The 20,488-nt window shown below is 42.6% G+C and overlaps 1 protein-coding gene across 4 annotated transcripts in view; it reads left to right on the top strand.

The window, feature by feature from the left end:
* SLC24A2 (solute carrier family 24 member 2) overlaps positions 1–20,488 on the top strand; it is a 443,547-nt gene that overhangs the window by 191,706 nt on the left and 231,353 nt on the right. For all 4 annotated transcript variants that reach the window (XM_073665915.1, XM_073665934.1, XM_073665926.1 and 1 more), the window contains exon 3: positions 17,738–17,860. In XM_073665915.1, the coding sequence (XP_073522016.1) occupies positions 17,738–17,860 (123 nt within the window). The remainder of the gene's footprint in view (positions 1–17,737; positions 17,861–20,488) is intronic.

Raw genomic sequence — 20,488 nt, 5'->3', positions numbered from 1 at the left:
GTGGTAGCCATGCTGGTTCAGTATGCCTTCAATTTTGAATAAATCCCCAACAGTGTCACCAGCAAAGCACCCCCACACCATCACACCTCCTCCTCCATGCTTCACGGTGGGAACCAGGCATGTAGAGTCCATCCGTTCACCTTTTCTGCGTCGCACAAAGACACGGTGGTTGGAACCAAAGATCTCAAATTTGGACTCATCAGACCAAAGCACAGATTTCCACTGGTCTAATGTCCATTCCTTGTGTTCTTTAGCCCAAACAAGTCTCTTCTGCTTGTTGCTTGTCCTTAGCAGTGGTTTCCTAGCAGCTATTTTACCATGAAGGCCTGCTGCACAAAGTCTCTTCTTAACAGTTGTTGAAGAGATGAGTCTGCTCCTAAAACTCTGTGTGGCATTGACCTGGTCTCTAATCTGAGCTGCTGTTAATCTGCGATTTCTGAGGCTGGTGACTCGGATAAACTTATCCTCAAAAGCAGAGGTGACTCTTGGTCTTCCTTTCCTGGGGTGGTCCTCATGTGAGCCAGTTTCTTTGTAGCGCTTGATGGTATTTGCAACTGCATTGGGGACACTTTCAAAGTTTTCCCAATTTTTCGGACTGACTGACCTTCATTTCTTAAAGTAATGATGGCCACTCATTTTTCTTTACTTAGCTGCTTTTTTCTTGACATAATACAAATGCTAATAGTCTATTCAGTAGGACTATCAGCTGTGTATCAACCAGACTTCTGCACAACACAACTGATGGTCCCAACCCCATTTATAAGGCAAGAAATCCCACTTATTAAACCTGACAGGGCACACCTGTGAAGTGAAAACCATTTCCGGTGACCAGCTCTTGAAGTTCATCAAGAGAATGCCAAGAGTGTGCAAAGCAGTCATCAAAGCAAAAGGTGGCTGCTTTGAAGAACCTAGAATATAAGACATATTTTCAGTTGTTTCACACTTTTTTGTTAAGTATATAATTCCACATGTGTTAATTCATAGTTTTGATGTCTTCAGTGTGAATGTACAATTTTCATAGTCATGAAAATACAGAAAAATCTTTAAATGAGAAGGTGTGTCCAAACTTTTGGCCTGTACTGTATGTTGTGACAGAGTCACTGGTATGATATATGAGGGGAGGTATGTGTCACGCAGGTTGCTAGCCTATGTGAACTGAAACTAGTAAACTTTCTGCCAGCATGTTATATGCTGGGGGTTAACTCTTTTAAAGGGTGTGGTTTTATGGGAATGACATAGAGATGGGAGGGACGTCATTCCCCATAGCTCCACCTCAGGGTGTGGCTGAGCATGGGTTAAATGTTCAGTCCTGTTTTTTTTTCTCTGTTGTGGTTTGGAGAGGCAAGGTCTCCAGACTGGGAGAGCTTCAGCTTAGGACAGAGCTGAAGGCTGGGACTACGGCCTGTGTGGGCGATTCCCATACGCATATGGACTCTGCAATCGTTTATTCTTTTGTTTTGTCGTTTTGCCAGTAAGGCTGTGTTTATTTTCCTGGAGTGCAGGGCTTTATGCTGTTTAATAAAGCCTGCAGAGAAAACCCGGGTTCCTGAGTCTACTTCCGGAAGCGGCCGAGCGAGTCGTCTTAGCACAATGTATAATATGTGTATATGTCCATTTGAAAATTATATATTTTGCCATTCAACTTGAAGCATAGGAAATATATCTCTATGATTTTTCCTTGCAGGATTGTTCTTTTGTACTAGATTGAAAATGGGGGTTGTGAAAATCGAAAACTACAAAGAAAATATTTCACAGACTGTTAGACATCAACAATTGATGGAAAACCCTTTAATCTTTTTGACTTTGTATGAAAATAGAACCTTTTGATTTTTTTTACTGACAAAACCTACACTGAATATCCCATGATTCAGCAAGGTTAAGGTTTCTTCATTCATCCAAAGTAAAAACTGTACAAACTACTTTCTTTTGAAATCCATCTGCTCAACATAGTGCACTTACTTATAATTAAAAGGAAAAAATGTCCAGAAGATAATTTCAGTTTAATTGACCTGCTGCTTTAAATTGTGTTGATGTACGCAGCTGCAATTATCTAATCTGTCTAATGGAAAAAAATAGGTACATGCATTTTGATTAACCATTTAGTTACACCAGTTGAATGAGCTTATAATAGAAAATAGACTACGGAATAGAAAAAAGCAGCACTTTAATAAAAATAAATGACTTTACTATGATGAAAAGTACTATTTAATATACACATACTTATAGCAACTTGCATCACGTGGCAGAGAATTGCACTTCAAAACTGCATGTGATTTTACCGTGAATCTTAAATAGGGCCTTTCACCATTTTGAAATGGTCAAACTGGCTACAGAGCGGAATGAATCAGTTTTTCTTCTTTAATTTCTCATCTCCTTTGCAGAGATAATGGATTGTAAAGTTTAGGTTATAATTTATGTTATAGTTCATATTGGTGTTACTAGAGATTTGTCTCTGGAGGCTTATACTTCCTACTCTATATGAGGTTGACCAATCATAAGAAGACAGCAACACACAGGGGAAAAAGTACATACCTTCCTCTCCTCACTGATCTCTGCTACTACTGTGTAGAGATAAAGCAGTGCAGAGTTGTGTATAGTTACACACCCTTCCAGATTTCATCTCTTAGCAGCCAGTGTGGGGTGCGGGCAAATGCTGGAAGCAATTTGAGATGATATCTGGAAGTGTTTGTAATTATATATAGCTCTGCAGCTACTGTTTAGAGTTATGTATCTTTCAAACACTACTAGATCTCATCTCACACTGCTGTCAGCTCTGACCCTCCCCCACACTGACTGCCATGAGATGAGATCTGGAAGTATTTGTGATGATACATAACTCAGCTCAGCTGTATCTCTACATAGTAGCAGAGATCTCTGAGAACAGGATATGTTCTTTTCTTCCTGCCTGACTCTGCCTACTTATGATTTGTCGACCTTATGAGGGGGACGAAGTACATGCCTCCAAAAACAAATCTTTGGCAACACCCAATTGAAGTATAACATAAATTATAACCTAAATTTTACAATGTAATATCTCTACAACAGAGAGGAGAAATTAATAAATAAAAACTGTTTTACTCAGCTCTGCAGCTACTAATTGGTGAAAGATCTTCAAAGAGAAGTGTTTTTAGGGCATATTTAAAATTGTGGATGCTGTGAATTAACCAAATTGTCTGGGTTACTGCATTCCAAAGAACTGGCGCAGTATGAGGGAAGTCTTGAAAATGGGAGAGGGAGGTGCAAATTACAGAGGAAGTTAATCTTAGATTATTTTCATAACGGTGAGCACGAGTAGAATGGTAGTAGGAGTTGTTGTAGAAGATGTAAGGTAGAGCAGAACTGTATAATGCTTTGTGTGTGAGCGTGATAAGATTATGTTGCATTCTATAATGGATGCGAAACCAATGCAATGATTGGCACGGGGGGAGTCTTCAGTATAGCCACCAGACTAAAATATGAGTCTGGATGTTGTATTCAGGATAGATTGGTGAGGGGATGGTTTAGTAAGAGGGAGACCGATAAGTTGCAGTAGTATTGACGAGAATTAATAAGAGCCATAGTAAAAGTTTTTGTATTTTCAATGATAAGAAAAGAATGAATTACAGAGATCTTTTTGAGATGCAGGTGACATGAGCAAGTTAGTGATTGGATAGTGAAGGAAAGATCTCACTCAAATATAGCACACAGACAGCATGCATACTCTTCTATCTGAATTTGATCAGAGTTTGTTAGTCTCCAACAAACCCTTTAAAGTCAATAGAATGGATTTGGTGATCTACAGTGTCAATCTCTGTAGAGTGATTGAGAATATCATTTGGCTTTGTCATAAAGTTTTTAAGAATACTTCTTTAAATGTTATATATTGTGTTTTATTTGTATTACTGAACTGGTGGAGTCCCACATGTAGGCAAAACTAGATTATCACCTAAACATCTGTCATATCACCAATGAAAATAATTTCTACCATTTGTAGCGTATCAATAAAATTTGGATAGATAATGTGTCTTTTCATGTTAATAAATTTGTGTGATGTTCTCTATGTTATGAAAACCAAGGTTATAACTTTACATCATCCTTTTTGAATTACCCATTATTTAGTCATTCAGTGGTTGCCAAGTATTAAGTTGCTCAATAAGCGTTATCTATCTTGTTCTCTACAATGAGCTACCGGAATATGCAAATGTGACCATCTCTTGATCACAAACACCATTACACTTCTAACCTACATTTTTTTCCCAAATATCTTGCTTAAAAATAAATAGGTATAGATTTTATTTTAATGTTTCCATATTTTCAATCTTCATAGATTTCCAATATCCCTATCATGTTTTAAAGCCCTAAACCCTTAAAGAGGATCTGTCACCAGATGTTCAGATGTAACAATATAATCTGTATGCATCATGGAATAAATCACCTGGCCCTGATGAAGACGGTTTACTTTGCAAATCCATCTCAGAATGACTCTTTAATCTCTTCTGAACATTCAGCTTTTATGAGTCTAGTTATACACTGCCATATAGTCCAAGTGTACAGTACTTAACCCGTAAACTATTTCCACCTACCTAGTTTGATTTCCAAGCTTTTTTCACTGTCCTCCTGTCCTGGTGCTGAAATAACAAAAGCCTCCCCACCCCTCCACTGACACCTATAGAGAAAGCCACAGCAGCAGTGAAACATATCGGAAGTGGGATGCTTATGTAATTTCAATTTAAATTAGCAGCTCTTCTCACCAAAGTTTGTTGGATGTACTGCAGAGATATAATGTAAATCAATCAATATACAGTATCTCTCTGATTTAAGGGCATAAAAATAAAAATGTTGAAAATTGCGAAATTTTCTAAATTTTCACCAAATTTCCGATTTTTTTCACAAATAAACGCAAATGATATCGAAGAAATGTTACCACTATCATGAAGTACAATATGTCATGAAAAAACAATCTCAGAATCAGGGGGATCCGTTGAAGCGTTCCAGAGGTATTACCTCATAAAGTGACAGTGGTCAGATTTGTAAAAATTGACCCGGTCATTAACGTGCAAACCACCCTCGGGGGTGAAGGGGTTAAGTTCTGGAGACAAGATCTTGTCCTTATTAAAGTGTTGTGAGCTTTAGGTTATATAATTTTTAAAAGCTTACATTTTAGTAAAAGTGTTACAAAGCTTAATACCCTGCAGTGAATATGGACCACTGATGTTAGCATAGGAGGGCAGAAGAGTGTAAGAATTTCAGAGCATAAGAAAATTATACAGGTGCATCTCACTAAATTAGAATATCATCAAAAAGTTAATTTATTTCAGTTCTTCAATACAAAAAGTGAAACTCATATATTATATAGAGTCATTACAAACAGAGTGTGTTACGCTCGCGCCCGGACTGACTGGCGTGAGCATGATTAGTGATCCCACTGTACCATGAACCGAGGAGTGCCTGGAGGGGCGTAACTAAGTATCAACCCGATCCGACCAAGGTCGCACGGCGGCTTAGTCGACTCCGTGGACCAAGGAGGAACCGAGCAGAGGGACCAGGTGCGACTCCTGTCAGACCCCTGTCACAGTTGTTGACCCACACCGGGGAATGCAGGAACAGGCAGGTTAGACTGGCATACAGGCAGGTGGGTATTGGCAAGTATGGCTGGTATGCAGACAGGTGGGTACTGGCAAGTACGGCTGGTATTCAGACAGGTGGGCACTGGCAAGCACGGCTGGTATGCAGACAGGTGGGCACTGGCAAGCACGGCTGGAGTGCAGACAGGGAGATACTGGCAAGCACGGCTGGAGTGCAGACAGGGAGATTCTGGCAAGCACGGCTGGAGTGCAGACAGGGAGGTACTAGCAGGTTGGAGCGCAGGCTGGATAGGGTCCAGTACAGACTGGGAGACAGGTACAGAGCCGCAGATGCGGTAGACAAGCGGAGTAAAACGAAACCGCCGGAGCGGAGGACAAGGCAGAGCAGAGAGAAACTGCTGGTGCGGTGAGCAAGTAGAACGGAGCTAAAACCGCAGGTGTGGTGGGCAAAGCAGAGCAGAGCGGAACCGCTGGAGCGGTGGACAAGGCTGAGCAGAGAGAAACCGTCGGAGCGGTGGGTAAGTCAGAGCAGAGAGAAACCGCTGGAGCGGTGGGTAAGTCAGAGCAGAGAGAAACCGCCGGAGCGGTGGCAAGACAGAGCGGAGCGAAACCGCAGGTGCGGTGGACAAGGCAGAGCAGAGCGGAACCGCCGGAGCGGTGGGTAAGTCAGAGCAGAGAGAAACCGCCGGAGCGGTGGGCAAGTCAGAGCAGAGAGAAACCGCCGGAGCGGTGGGCAAGACAGAGCGGAGCGAAACCGCAGGTGCGGTGGACAAGGCAGAGCAGAGCGGAACCGCCGGAGCGGTGGGTAAGTCAGAGCAGAGAGAAACCGCCGGAGCGGTGGGCAAGACAGCAGAGCGAAACCGCAGGTGCAGTGGACAAGGCAGAGCAGAACAGGGCTGAAGGTGCAGGCAGAGAGGACATGGCTCTGTTCACATGGAACAGACTGGAAAATGCAGGAAGATGGCTAGAACACAGGAGGTGGATAAGGAGGAAGGGAAAAGGGACAAGCAGAACCAGATACACACAAGGTACTTACTATGAAGTAGCGAGTGGACACAAAACTCACAAACAGAAGTACAGAGACAACGAGTTGGAGTTAGGTGCAGGTTCAGATACTGCAGGAAAAGGGAAGGTACGGACATAGAGAAAAACAGGTAACAGGCTAGGATACAGTTCAGACAGGAACTGCTACTGCAATGAGATACAAGAACGAGCCTGGGTATACAGCCCCCAGAGAGGCGGAACAGACTAGAAGTCAGAGATAACAGGACTGGGTATACAGCCCCAGAGATGGCGGAAACCGACAAGAAGTCACAGATAACAGGTCTGGGTATGCAACCCCCAGAGATGGCGGAAACAGACAAGAAGCAGAGCTGGACCTGGCAACTTCAGAGTCAAGTAGCACACTGAATGTTAGTGTTGCTCAGGCACCTCCTACTGGGTGGAGGGGGATTAAATATCCAGAGACTCATAGCAATAGGCTGGAGACGCATTAGGGGTGCGCTCACAGCAGCTATAAGAATCAGGAAGTAACCGGGCCGCCGCCCTAAGCAGTCAGTCAAGAGAAAAGCACACAGCATGAACTGGAGCAAGATTTGCAGGCTGGACTGACAGGTAAGATTGCGGTCTTGCATAGTGGGAGCTGGTGCACTATGCAAGCACGCCACCAGGGATGTTACAGAGTGATCTGTTTCAAGTGTTTATTTCTGTTAATGTTGATGATTATGGCTTACAGCCAATGAAAACACAAATGTCATTATCTCAGAAAATTAAAATAATTAACAAAAAACACCTACAAAGGCATCCTAAGCCTTTGAAAGGGTCCCTTAGTCTGTTTCAGTATGCTCCACAATCATGGGGAAGACTGCTGACTTGACAGATGTCCAGAATGCAGTCATTGACACACTCCACAAAGTCCCAGAGTTCCAATTTTCATTTGGAAATCAAGGTCCCAGAGTCTAGAGGAAGAGTGGAGAGGCACACAATCCAAGCTGGTTTGGGGAGCCATGTCATCTGCTGGTGTAGGTCCACTGTGTTTTATCAAGACCAAAGTCAGTGCAGCTGTGTACCAGGAAATTTTAGAGCACTTCATGCTTCCCTCTGCCGACAGGCTTTTTGGAGATGGAAATTTCATTCTCCAGCAGGACTTGGCACCTGTCCACACTGCCAAAAGTACCAATACCTGGTTTGAAAACTACAGTATCACTATGCTTGATTGGCCAGCAAACTCGCCTGACCTTAACCCCATAGAGAATTTATGGGGTATTGTCAAGAGGAAGATGAGAGACACCAGACCCAACAATGCAGATGAGCTGAAGGTTGCTATCAAAGCAACCTGGGCTTCCATAACACCTCAGCAGTGCCACAGGCTGATCGCCTCCATGCCACGCCGCATTGATGCAGTAATTGATGCAAAAGGAGCCCCGACCAAGTATTGAGAGCATTTACTGAACATACATTTCAGTAGCCCAACATTTAGGATTTTAAAATAATTTTTCAAGCTGTTGTTATAAAGTATTCTAATTTACTGAGATAATGCCTTTTGTGTTTTTATTGGCTGTAAGCCATAATCATCAACATTAACAGAAATAAACACTTGAAATAGATCACCCTGTTTGTGATGACTCTATATGAGTTTCACTTTTTGTATCGAAGAACTGAAATAAATTAACTTTTTGATGATATTCTAATTTAGTGAGATGCACCTGTATATAATAGCACAGCAATCCTTACTAGTCTTTGATTTATTGTACTAAACTGGGAGCAGAACAACGTCTTCAAGAAAAAGACAGAACTCTGTGGGAAGTACTAACGTTTTGATTTCTAGATCTGAGTTTGTAGATGAAAGCTGTGTGCATTCTGTTATTGTTTCTGTCTCTAAAATAGTATGGCTATACTGTTTGTGTTGCTGGAATTATGCAACAAGAATTTTTCCAGATTTATGAATAAGCAAAATAGCAGCTCAGTCTCTTGTTTATAGGTATACATGTATTCTGCAAACATGGTTCTGTGGGGTATCTTGTGGTTCTGATTGCCTTAAATACAATGGAATTAACAAGAGCATACATAAATGTGAAAAATATAAAATAACTAGTTACCAACTTTTATGAGCAATGGAATTAACTCAAGCAAAGTAGTTCTCTCTGTGTCTTCTAAGCAACATCGCTCAAATCAGCTGCATGGAACCAAATCCTTGTCTCTGAAATTAAAGAAGCACTCCCATGAAAGTTTTTATCCTTCTAATAGATTGCAGTCATCATATTGTACTTACAATTGCTCATTTTGCCTTTCTAACCAGCTAATTCTTCTCTTCTTTGCTTTATGCAGAAACAGGAAGTGTAGTGTCCCTGCAGAAATCATTCCTCTCTTCAACTCCTGACTAGAGATGAGCGGTGTTCGACTAGAACTGTTCGCCAATCTCAAATTCGAGCTGTTTTGGGCGGTGTTCGAGTTGTTCGACGAACCCGAACGATTTGCAAAAAATTCGGCTGTTCGAGGTTATGTTCGATAACTGTTCGTGCACCAAAAGCGTGTCCTGCATGTCTGGCGCTATTTAGAGCACCAATCATGCAGGGATTGTCTGCCACTCACTGTAATGCCACAGCCATGGTGGTTGTGGCATTACAGTGATTGCCCAAATCGATGGGAACAGTGCTCACAGTGAAACATGAAAAGCCGGCAATTCAGCAGCGGCATACACCGGTACCCGACAATTTAGAACAGAAAGAATAGAGAATCACACATAGATTAGATAGATAGAAACATGTCAGTCACACATATAAGAAGCACAGTGACAGTGTTGCTTACTGTACTTGTCATTTAGTGTAAAGGATTTATCAAAAAAAATAATAGTGTTTTCATGCACCGTCTCTTTAAAAAAGCCGGCCGGCAATTCAGCATCTGTACCCGACAATTTAGAATAGAAGGAATAGAGAATCACACATAGATTAGATAGATAGAAACATGTCAGCCACATATATACGAAGTACAGTGACAGTGTTGCTTACTGTACTTGTCATTTAGTGTAAAGGATTTATTAAAAAATATAATAGTGTTTTCGTGCACCGTCTCTTTAAAAAAGCCGGCCGGCAATTCAGCAGCGGTACCCGACAATTTATAACAGACAGAATAGAGCTTCACACATAGATTAGATAGATAGAAACATGTCAGTCACATATATATGAAGTACTGTGACAGTGTTGCTTACTGTACTTGTCATTTACTGCAAAGGATTTATTAAAAAAAATAATAGTGTTTTCATGCACCGTCTCTTTAAAAAAGCCGGCCGGCAATTCAGCATCTGTACCCGACAATTTATAACAGACAGAATAGAGCTTCACACATAGATTAGATAGATAGAAACATGTCAGTCACATATATAATAAGTACAGTGACAGTGTTGGTTACTGTACTTGTCATTTAGTATTAAAATAAAGGATTTATTATTAAAAAAAATTGGCGTGGGGTTCCCCGTAATTTTAGTCTCTAGCGGAGGTTAAGCAGACAGCTGGGGCAGATGTTTGAAGCCTGGGAAGGGGGTAATACCCACGGAGCTTCCCAGACTACTAATATCAGCCCCCAGCTGAATACCTAGCCTTTACTAGCTATTAAAATGGGGGACCCCCCAAAAAAATGACGTGGGGTCCCCCCTAATTTAATAGCTAGCAAAGGCTAGGCAGACAGCTGGGGGCTGATATTAATAGCCCAGGAAGGGAACCATGAATATTGGCCCCCTCCCAGGCTAGAAACACCAGCCGTCAGCCGCCCCAGAAATGGCGCATCCATAGGATGCGCCAATTCTGGCACTTAGCCTCGCTCTTCCACGCTGCCCTGGTGCGGTGGCAGGGGGTAATAGGGTTGGGGTTGATGTCAGCTTATAATGCCAGCTGACATCAAGCCCAGGTTAGTAATGGAGAGGCGTCTATAAGACACCCCCATTACTAACCCCATAGTCAAAGTTAAAAGAAAACACAAACACCCAGAATAAAGTCCTTTAATTGAAATAAAGACACATTCCTTTATTGTTCTAAATTAAACCATACTTACCGTCATGCCCATTCCAGCTGAAGCCAACGATCTCCTGCAATAAAAGAAAAATAATAAAGCAACCTCATCCTTACCTTTCCATGGTTCCCACGACAGCTTCAGCTCTGCTACATCGAGATAACAGGCTGGACCGCAGCAGAACGCTGCCATCCAGCCTGTCATCCCGCAGACACTGAGAAGCGCAGGCATGCTTGCGCTCTGCAGTGTCTGGCTGTGACGGCATAAAGATGAGACGAGTTCATGTCCAATGAACTCGGCGCACCTCATGCACGTCACTGACAGCGTGGGAGAATTCTCCTGCACTCAGCACTTCAGCGTGAGAATTCTCCCACGCTGTCAGTGACGTGCATGAGGTCAGCTGAGTTCATTGGACATGAATGAGCTCACCTCATGCACGTCACTGACAGCGTGGGAGAATTCTCACGCTGTAGCGCTGAGTGCAGGAGAATTTTCCCACGCTGTCAGTGACGTGCATGAGGTGAGCTGAGATCATTGGACATGAATGAGCTCACCTCATGCACGTCACTGACAGCGTGGGAAAATTCTCCTGCACTCAGCGCTTCAGCGTGAGAATTTTCCCACGCTGTCAGTGACGTGCATGAGGTGAGCTCATTCATGTCCAATGAACTCAGCTGACCTCATGTACGTCACTGACAGCGTGGGAGAATTTTCACGCTGAAGTGCTGAGTGCAGGAGAATTCTCCCACGCTGTCAGTGACGTGCATGAGGTGCGCCGAGTTCATTGGACATGAGCTTGTCTCATCTTTATGCCGTCACAGCGAGACACTGAGGAGCGCAAGCATGCCTGCACTTCTGAGTGTCCGCGGGATGACAGGCTGGATGGCAGCGTTCTGCTGCGGTCCAGCCTGTCATCTCGATGTAGCAGAGCTGAAGCTGTCGTGGGAACCATGGAAAGGTAAGGATGAGGTTGCTTTATTATTTTACTTTTATTGCAGAAGACATTGGCTTCAGCTGGAATGGGCGTGACGGTAAGTATGGTTTAATTTAGAACAATAAAGAATTGTGTGTTTATTTCAATTAAAGGACTTTATTCTGGGTGTTGTGTTTTTTTAAATACTTTGCTAGAAATTCATGGTGGTCATGTCTAATATTGGCGTGACCCCATGAATTTCGGGCTTAGGGCCAGCTGATAATGCCAAGCTGGCCTTAACCCCTTTATTACCCAGTGAGCCACCGCACCAGGGCCCTGGATGAGTTGGGTACAGCGCCAGAAGATGGCGCTTCTATGAACGCGCCATTTTCCGGGGCGGCTGCGGACTGCAATATGCAGCGGGTGGGGTCCAGAAAGCTTGGGCCTCCCTGCGCTGCAGATTCCAGCCCCCAGCTGCCTAGTTGTACCTGGCTGGGCACAAAAATAGGGCGAAGCCCCACGCATTTTTTTTTTAAATTATTTCATGAAATTCATGGAATAATTAAGAAAAAAAGGGCTTCCCTATATTGTTGTGTCCAACCAGGTACAAATAGGCAGCTGGTGGTTGGGGGCAGCCCGTCCCTGCCTGCTGTACCTGGCTGGACACAAATATAGTGCGAAGCCCCACGTCAATTTTTTTTTAATTATTTCATGAAATAATTTTTTTAAAAAAGGGCTTCCCTATATTGTTGTGTCTGGCCAGGTACAAATAGGCAGCTGGTGGTTGGGGGCAGCCCGTTCCTGCCTGCTGTACCTGACTGGACACAAATATAGGGCGAAGCCCCACGTCAATTTTTTTTAAATTATTTCAGGAAATTCATGAAATAATGAAAAAAAAATTGATGTGGGGCTTCGCCCTATATTTGTGTCCAGTCAGGTACAGCAGGCAGGAACGGGCTGCTCCCAACCACCAGCTGCCTATTTGTACCTAGCCGGACACAACAATATAGGAAAGCCCTTTTTTTCTTAATTATTCCATGAATTTCATGAATTTAAAAAAAAAATACGTGGAGCTTCGCCCTATTTTTGTGTCCAGCCAGGTACAACTAGGCAGCTGGGGGCTGGAATCTGCAGCGCAGGGAGAACCAAGCTTTCTGGGCCCCACCCGCTGCAAATTGCAGTCCACAGCCGCCCCGGAAAATGGCGCGTTCATAGAAGCGCCATCTTCTGGCGCTGTACCCAACTCATCCAGGGCCCTGGTGCGGTGGCTCACTGGGTAATAAAGGGGTTAAGGCCAGCTTGGCATTATCAGCTGGCCCTAAGCCCGAAATTCATGGGGTCACGCCAATATTAGACATGACCACCATGAATTTCTAGTAAAGTATTTAAAAAAAACACAAACACCCAGAAAAAAGTCCTTTAATTGAAATAAACACACAATTCTTTATTGTTCTAAATTAAACCATACTTACCGCCACGCCCATTCCAGCTGAAGCCAATGATCTCCTGCAATAAAAGTAAAATAATAAAGCAACATCATCCTTACCTTTCCATGGCTCCCACGACAGCTTCAGCTCTGCTACATCGAGATGACAGGCTGGACCGCAGCAGAACGCTGCCATCCAGCCTGTCATCCCGCAGACACTGAGAAGCGCAGGCATGCTTGCGCTACTCAGTGTCTGGCTGTGACGGCATCCAGATGAGCCGAGGTCATGTCCAATGAACTCGGCTCACCTCATGCACGTCACTGACAGCGTGGGAAAATTCTCACGCTGAAGCACTGAGTGCAGGAGAATTTTCCCACGCTGTCAGTGACGTACATGAGGTGAGCCGAGTTCATTGTCGGCTCATCTGGATGCCGTCACAGTCAGACACTGAGGAGCGCAAGCATGCCTGCGCTTCTCAGTGTGTGCGGCATGGCAAGCTGGATGGCAGCGTTCTGCTGCGGTCCAGCCTGTCATCTCGATGTAGCAGAGCTGAAGCTGTCCTGGGAACCATGGAAAGGTAAGGATGAGGTTGCTTTATTATTTTTCTTTTATTGCAGGAGATCGTTGGCTTCAGCTGGAATGGGCGTGATGGTAAGTATGGTTTAATTTAGAACAATAAAGAATTGTGTCTTTATTTCAATTAAAGGACTTTATTCTGGGTGTTTGTGTTTTTTTTTTAACTTTGACTATGGGGTTAGTAATGGGGGTGTCTTATAGACGCCTCTCCATTACTAACCTGGGCTTGATGTCAGCTGGCATTATAAGCTGACATCAACCCCAACCCTATTACCCCCTGCCACCGCACCAGGGCAGCGTGGAAGAGCGAGGCTAAGTGCCAGAATTGGCGCATCCTATGGATGCGCCATTTCTGGGGCGGCTGAGGGCTGGTGTTTCTAGCCTGGGAGGGGGCCAATATTCATGGCTCCCTTCCTGGGCTATTAATATCAGCCCCCAGCTGTCTGCCTAGCCTTTGCTAGCTATTAAATTAGGGGGGACCCCACGTCATTTTTTTGGGGGGGTCCTCCATTTTAATAGCTAGTAAAGGCTAGGTATTCAGCTGGGGGCTGATATTAGTAGCCTGGGAAGCTCCGTGGGTATTACCCCCTTCCCAGGCTTCAAACATCTGCCCCAGCTGTCTGCTTAACCTCCGCTAGAGACTAAAATTACGGGGAACCCCACGCCAATTTTTTTTAATAATAAATCCTTTATTTTAATACTAAATGACAAGTACAGTAACCAACACTGTCACTGTACTTATTATATATGTGACTGACATGTTTCTATCTATCTAATCTATGTGTGAAGCTCTATTCTGTCTGTTATAAATTGTCGGGTACAGATGCTGAATTGCCGGCCGGCTTTTTTAAAGAGACGGTGCATGAAAACACTATTATTTTTTTTAATAAATCCTTTGCAGTAAATGACAAGTACAGTAAGCAACACTGTCACTGTACTTCATATATATGTGACTGACATATTTCTATCTATCTAATCTATGTGTGAAGCTCTATTCTGTCTGTTATAAATTGTCGGGTACCGCTGCTGAATTGCCGGCCGGCTTTTTTAAAGAGACGGTGCACGAAAACACTATTATATTTTTTAATAAATCCTTTACACTAAATGACAAGTACAGTAAGCAACACTGTCACTGTACTTCGTATATATGTGGCTGACATGTTTCTATCTATCTAATCTATGTGTGATTCTCTATTCCTTCTATTCTAAATTGTCGGGTACAGATGCTGAATTGCCAGCCGGCTTTTTTAAAGAGACGGTGCATGAAAACACTATTATTTTTTTAAATAAATTCTTTGCAGTAAATGACAAGTACAGTAAGCAACACTGTCACAGTACTTCATATATATGTGACTGACATGTTTCTATCTATCTAATCTATGTGTGAAGCTCTATTCTGTCTGTTATAAATTGTCGGGTACCGCTGCTGAATTGCCGGCCGGCTTTTTTAAAGAGACGGTGCACGAAAACACTATTATATTTTTTAATAAATCCTTTACACTAAATGACAAGTACAGTAAGCAACACTGTCACTGTACTTCATATATATGTGACTGACATGTTTCTATCTATCTAATCTATGTGTGATGCTCTATTCCTTCATGTCTAAATTGTCGGGTACCGGTGTATGCCGCTGCTGAATTGCCGGCCGGCTTTTTTAAAGAAAGCGTCTTCTGAGCAGTTTGTCAGCTTTTGGACACCTTTGAAGGTGTTTTCTATGTGTTCCTATGTGTTTTTGTTTGCCTGCCATTGGTTTTAACGGTGTTCGACGGTGTTCTAAGGTGTTCGACGAACAGTTCGACGAACAGTTCCTCGAACATCCCGGTGTTCGACGAACCGAACCGAACCCGAACACTACGGGGGTGGCTCAACACTACTCCTGACCCAGCTGATCTGCCCCTCCCCCCTGCCATTGACTTTTGCAGTGACTGATGGTCATACCGGGGATATTGACCTCCTGTTTCTACATAGAGCTTAGACGGATTTAGATCGTCAGTTTTTAATCACGTGATCTCACAGACCTAATGGAAAAGAGAAGAATTAGCTAGGTAGAAAGGCAGAATGAGCAATTGTAATACACAGTGTTATATAATATGATGATTGTAATATTAAGACGATACAAATTTTAATGGGAGTGCTTCTTTTTTAGACAGACAACAGAAACCTCATATTGTATTCTATCAACTTATACTGATCTTTTCAGTAGATATTTGATTGGCTATTTCCCAAATGGCTACATACCGTAAATTGTTATTGGCAGAAGCAAGCATGCAAATTCAGCAGCAAATCTGTGTTTATTTTATGAGTCATTTCAGCAGATACTCTTCTTTACATTTCTGTTGCTCGGAATAGTCAAATGTTGAACATGCATTACGTAGATAGTACAAAAACCAGAGCCACAAGGATTATCTGTTCATGGCATTCGTTGGGGTCCCAATTCTCTCCCACCATTTTCATTTTCTGAAATAGTTTAAAAACAGAGCAAAAAATCTGAAATCTGCAAAAGTCTTTTGAAGCAGGCAAAACCTTTCTAAAGCTATTTACAGAGGTTGTTATTTTAGGCTTCAACTTTTTGATGTTTCCATCTATACAAAATCAGCAGACTTGCTTACAAGCAAGGTATTGTCTGCATGTTTGGACATGTTAAGTCATTACTGTATGTTGCATGCACAGCACTGCCTAAATGAAGAGGTCAGCATTTACCAAAGACCTCTGTAGAATTCTTATTGTTACCATTTTTTGCTGCCTATGTTTATTTGTTTAATTACTCACTATAGAAAAAGACATTTTAGTCCACTAGGACTTTCCATTTTCCAAGTTTGCTGTATTTGGAAGATATATGTTTTATTTGGTTGTCCCAAGCCCCTTGTTCTTTCATATCCATTTGATTTATGGAAGTTACAGAAACAATGAGATGAGTGATAACTAGACAAATTTGGAGCCAATTCATTCTGCATGAAAAAAAAGGATCGATTTGTTTAATGCCAACCTGTCTAACCAGTTTCCCTAGTTTAAGATATCAGGGACTATCAGGTTGTCTTCACCGCCAGATAATGAAATTCTGCCTAAACACATGGAACATCTTTGTCATAGTGGGGGAGATTTACTAAACTAAATGCTCCAAAATTATTCCGCAGTTTGTGCTAAAAAAAAACGTGCACATGCGATTTATAAAAATATTTCCATCTTGTTGGACATGGGGGCTTGGCTTAATGGAAATAGGGCATGATTTAACAATGAAGGAGTCTGAAATGCAACACCATGTGCCAAAATTGCGCCAAAATGTTCACACATATTACCAGAGCAATGCAAGCTGGCTAGCAGTGTAAAGTTACACAAAAGTGTAGAATTAAGACGTGACAGACCAGTGAAGTCTGCAATCTGGGTCTGTCACTTCAAGAAAACAGATTACACAGAAGCTGTCCATAAAACACATTTCACAATGTGTTAAAAGTTAAGTCAATATGTCAATTGATAAACAAACAACCTGACAAGAATGGAATAAAGTTAAGAAGGAAAGAATGGTCGGTGTTTATTTACCGTTAGAGGGGGCTTTTAAGCCATAGATCCTATGCTTTGCTAATTTTAGGGATTGAGTGTTGTTAGCTTGTGAATTTTAAAGAGATTGTCCACTGCTTTGTCCTTAGGATAGGTCTTAGGAGAGGTTGTACTTAGGATAGGTCATCAATGTCTGATCGGCTGGGGTCCGACACCCAGCACCCCCGCCGATCAACTGTTATCGGTGACGGCGGCCGGCAGCAGGAAGTACTCACCGAGCTGCTCCGTCTACTTGTAGTGGGCGGGGCTTGGTACTGCACTTCCGCCTCCTATTCAAATCAATAGGAGGCGGATGTGTAGTACCCTGAGGCGGCCATTACAATTAGCAGCTCAGCAAGAGAGTATTTCATACCAGCAGCTGCCACCACTGCCACCAATAACAGCTGATCGGTGGGGGTAAGGTGTCAGACCCTGGCCGATTAAACGTCTTTAAGTTCTGATGGTTTATAACATTGTAAAAGAGTAGACATAAATTTTCATTCTGGACGGACTGTACCTGCACAGGCTGGTCATATAAGGATTGATACAAAAGGCGTTGGAAGTGGGTAAAGCCTGAAAATGATCATATGTTCCATATGTCTATTACTGTATAATACTGTCATTTTATGTTAGAGGTTACTACTGAATAACATGAAATGTGCTTGATCCTTAAGATATTTTCCATTTTATAGATATTACTTTATTATTTCCCACAGGAGCACAGAGAGCAACCAAACATCCTTGTGTTGCAAGAAGAGTCAAGAACTCCACAAGAGCATGAAGGGGTAGCAATGAACATTCGTCAAGGAGACGTTAATGAAAGTGCAGGTTTAAAAGAGGTAGGAGAATTTGCTTGTAATTATACAAAGATACTGACAACTGTAGCCGTGAATAGTGTCTGATTATAATTTAGAGATGTTACTTTCCAAGGCAGATGAAGAAGCTGCATGCATAATATAATGTTTTTGGTTGTTTTTTTTAATCAATTCTGTTTTATTGACACAAAGGAAAAGTACACTTGTAGTATCTTGAATAATATAGACATTATACAAATGGTTTAAAACATATTCAATGTGGAAAACATTTTAGACTGAGCTGAAGTATTTAAATTCATTATGGTTCCCTTTCCACCCCACCATTATATACTGTCAGTCTAATAATTTTACAGCCTTTGAGAATATAACTGGTGGAATAAGGGGGAACAAGAGGAGGAGACGTGGAATCGGGTGATGGGGTAGTAGAAAGGAATGGGAGAAGAAAGGGAAAAGGACAACTACCAAGCAGTGAATCTAGGTTGTCCACTATTCGGACAAGCCATTCTCAATCACTATGTTTCTCCCAAGTAAAATATTAACGGCTATACTCACTTCTAGTGCCGGCTTCATTCCAGCTTTGTCAGCACTGACTCTCCTGGGTTTCACATGACATTGTTGAAAAAAATAAATAAAATACAAAGCTTATCTTATCCATTACAATGTTGAAAACAGACAGCACATGGATTGCACCCAGATGGCATCCGTGTGCTTTCAGTGATTTTTCACGGGCCCATAGACTTGTATGGGTAATTTTGATTCAGTTCACAAATTAACATGTCTCCATGATTTTGTGCTGGACCACTCGGTCTGCAAAAAAAATATGGACATGTGAACAGCTCCATAAACTATAATGTTCTATTTGTGAAAAAGACTAAACACTAGTGTTGAGCGATCATGCTCGACACTGCTCGTTACTCGCCCGAGCATCTCACTACTCAGGATGTTCGGCGAGCACCGAGCATTTTCGGGTTACTCTGGCGGGAGCTCGGGTCTCCGCCCTGCACTTTTGGCGCTCTTTACAGAGCCAATGAACATGCAGGGATTGCCAGCCAGTCACTGTAATGCTGCAGCCATGTTGTTTGTGAGCATTACAGTGATTGGCTGGCCGCACAGCGTCACCTCGAGTATTTAAAACCGGGCGCCGCCATCTTGGACACAGTCGCTCCGGATCAGCCAGTGTAGGGTCATTGCTGCTGAGCTAGGGAGAGATTTATACTCCGAAATAGTTAGTGTAGGGTCTCTAAAGCCTGCAAAATCAAACAAACAGTCCTTCTCAGGACTAATATCCATCCCAGATATCAGGCTGGCAGGCAGGCTGTGTGGGAGACGCAGTGGTTATACCAGCAAACGCTGCATTACAGTCCTGTGTGCTCCTGTTGGTCAAATTGCTAGACTTATTCCCCGGTCTCAGGGGCCAGGAAAATTCCTTTTTTTTTTCATCTAAATCCTTTTTTTTTTTTTCTTTTCCTCAGTCAGACTGTACAAATACGCGTCTTATTAAACTTTTGGTATTTCCCCCCCCCCAAAAAAATTGAGTGTGTCTGTGACTGTTCAGACACCAATATATCTGTTTAAAAGAGTCTGGTGTAGGCCAGAAAAATAGAACTGTGGTTTTGCAGTTCCACGGGTCAAATCTCTGTATTATCCTGCTTTTGGCATTTTTTGCCGTAAAAAAAACTGTAATAGTGTCTCCCTGACTGGTCAGACACCAATATATCTGTTTAAAAGAGTGTGGTGTAGGCCAGAGAAATAGAACTGTGGTTTTGCAGTTCCACGGGTCAAATCTCTGTATTATCCTGCTTTTGGCATTTTTTGCCATAAAAAAAAACAGTAATAGTGTCTCCCTGACTGGTCAGACACCAATATATCTGTTTAAAAGATTCTGGTGTACGCCACATAACTATAACTGTGGTTTTGCAGTTCCACGGGTCAAATTTCTGTATTATCCTGCTTTTGGGATTTTTTGCCGTAAAAAAAAACTGTAATAGTGTCTATAGTGTCTCCCTGACTGGTCAGACACCAATCAGGGCCGGCTCCAGGTTTTTCTGGGCCCCGGGCGAAAGAGTCTCAGTGGGCCCCTTTAATACATACCACGATTCATGATGCACAGATACCACAGAGAAATATATATATATAGTACAAAGCAAAGATTTCAATTCTTACATTACATGAGCGATATCTATTGTAAATTCCACAATAGCTCAGAAACCGGCGAATCGCTCCACACAGAATACTGGCCCCCATATAAGGCTCCATACGGAATACTGGCCCCCATATAAGGCTCCATACGGAATACTGGCCCCATATAAGGCTCCATACGGAATACTGGCCCCAATATAAGGCTCCATACGGAATACTGGCCCCCATATAAGGCTCCATACGGAATACTGGCCCCCATATAAGGCTCCATACGGAATACTGGCCTCCATATAAGGCTCCATACGGAATACTGGCCCCCATATAAGGCTCCATACAGAATACTGGCCCCCATATAACGCTCTATACAGGATACTGGTCCTCTTATAAAGCTCCATACAGGATACTGGCCCCCATATAACGCTCCATACAGGATACTGGTCCCCTTATAAAGCTCCATACAGGATACTGGCCCCCATATAATGCTCCATACAGGATACTGGTCCCCTTATAACG

This window comes from Phyllobates terribilis, unplaced genomic scaffold, assembly GCF_046119375.1.
Source record: "Phyllobates terribilis strain yellow unplaced genomic scaffold, ASM4611937v1 Scaffold_1__5_contigs__length_1240528914, whole genome shotgun sequence".
NCBI classification, from domain to species: domain Eukaryota; kingdom Metazoa; phylum Chordata; class Amphibia; order Anura; family Dendrobatidae; genus Phyllobates; species Phyllobates terribilis.
Note: the sequence above shows the minus strand (reverse complement) of the source record. Positions and strands in the feature narration are given on the sequence as shown.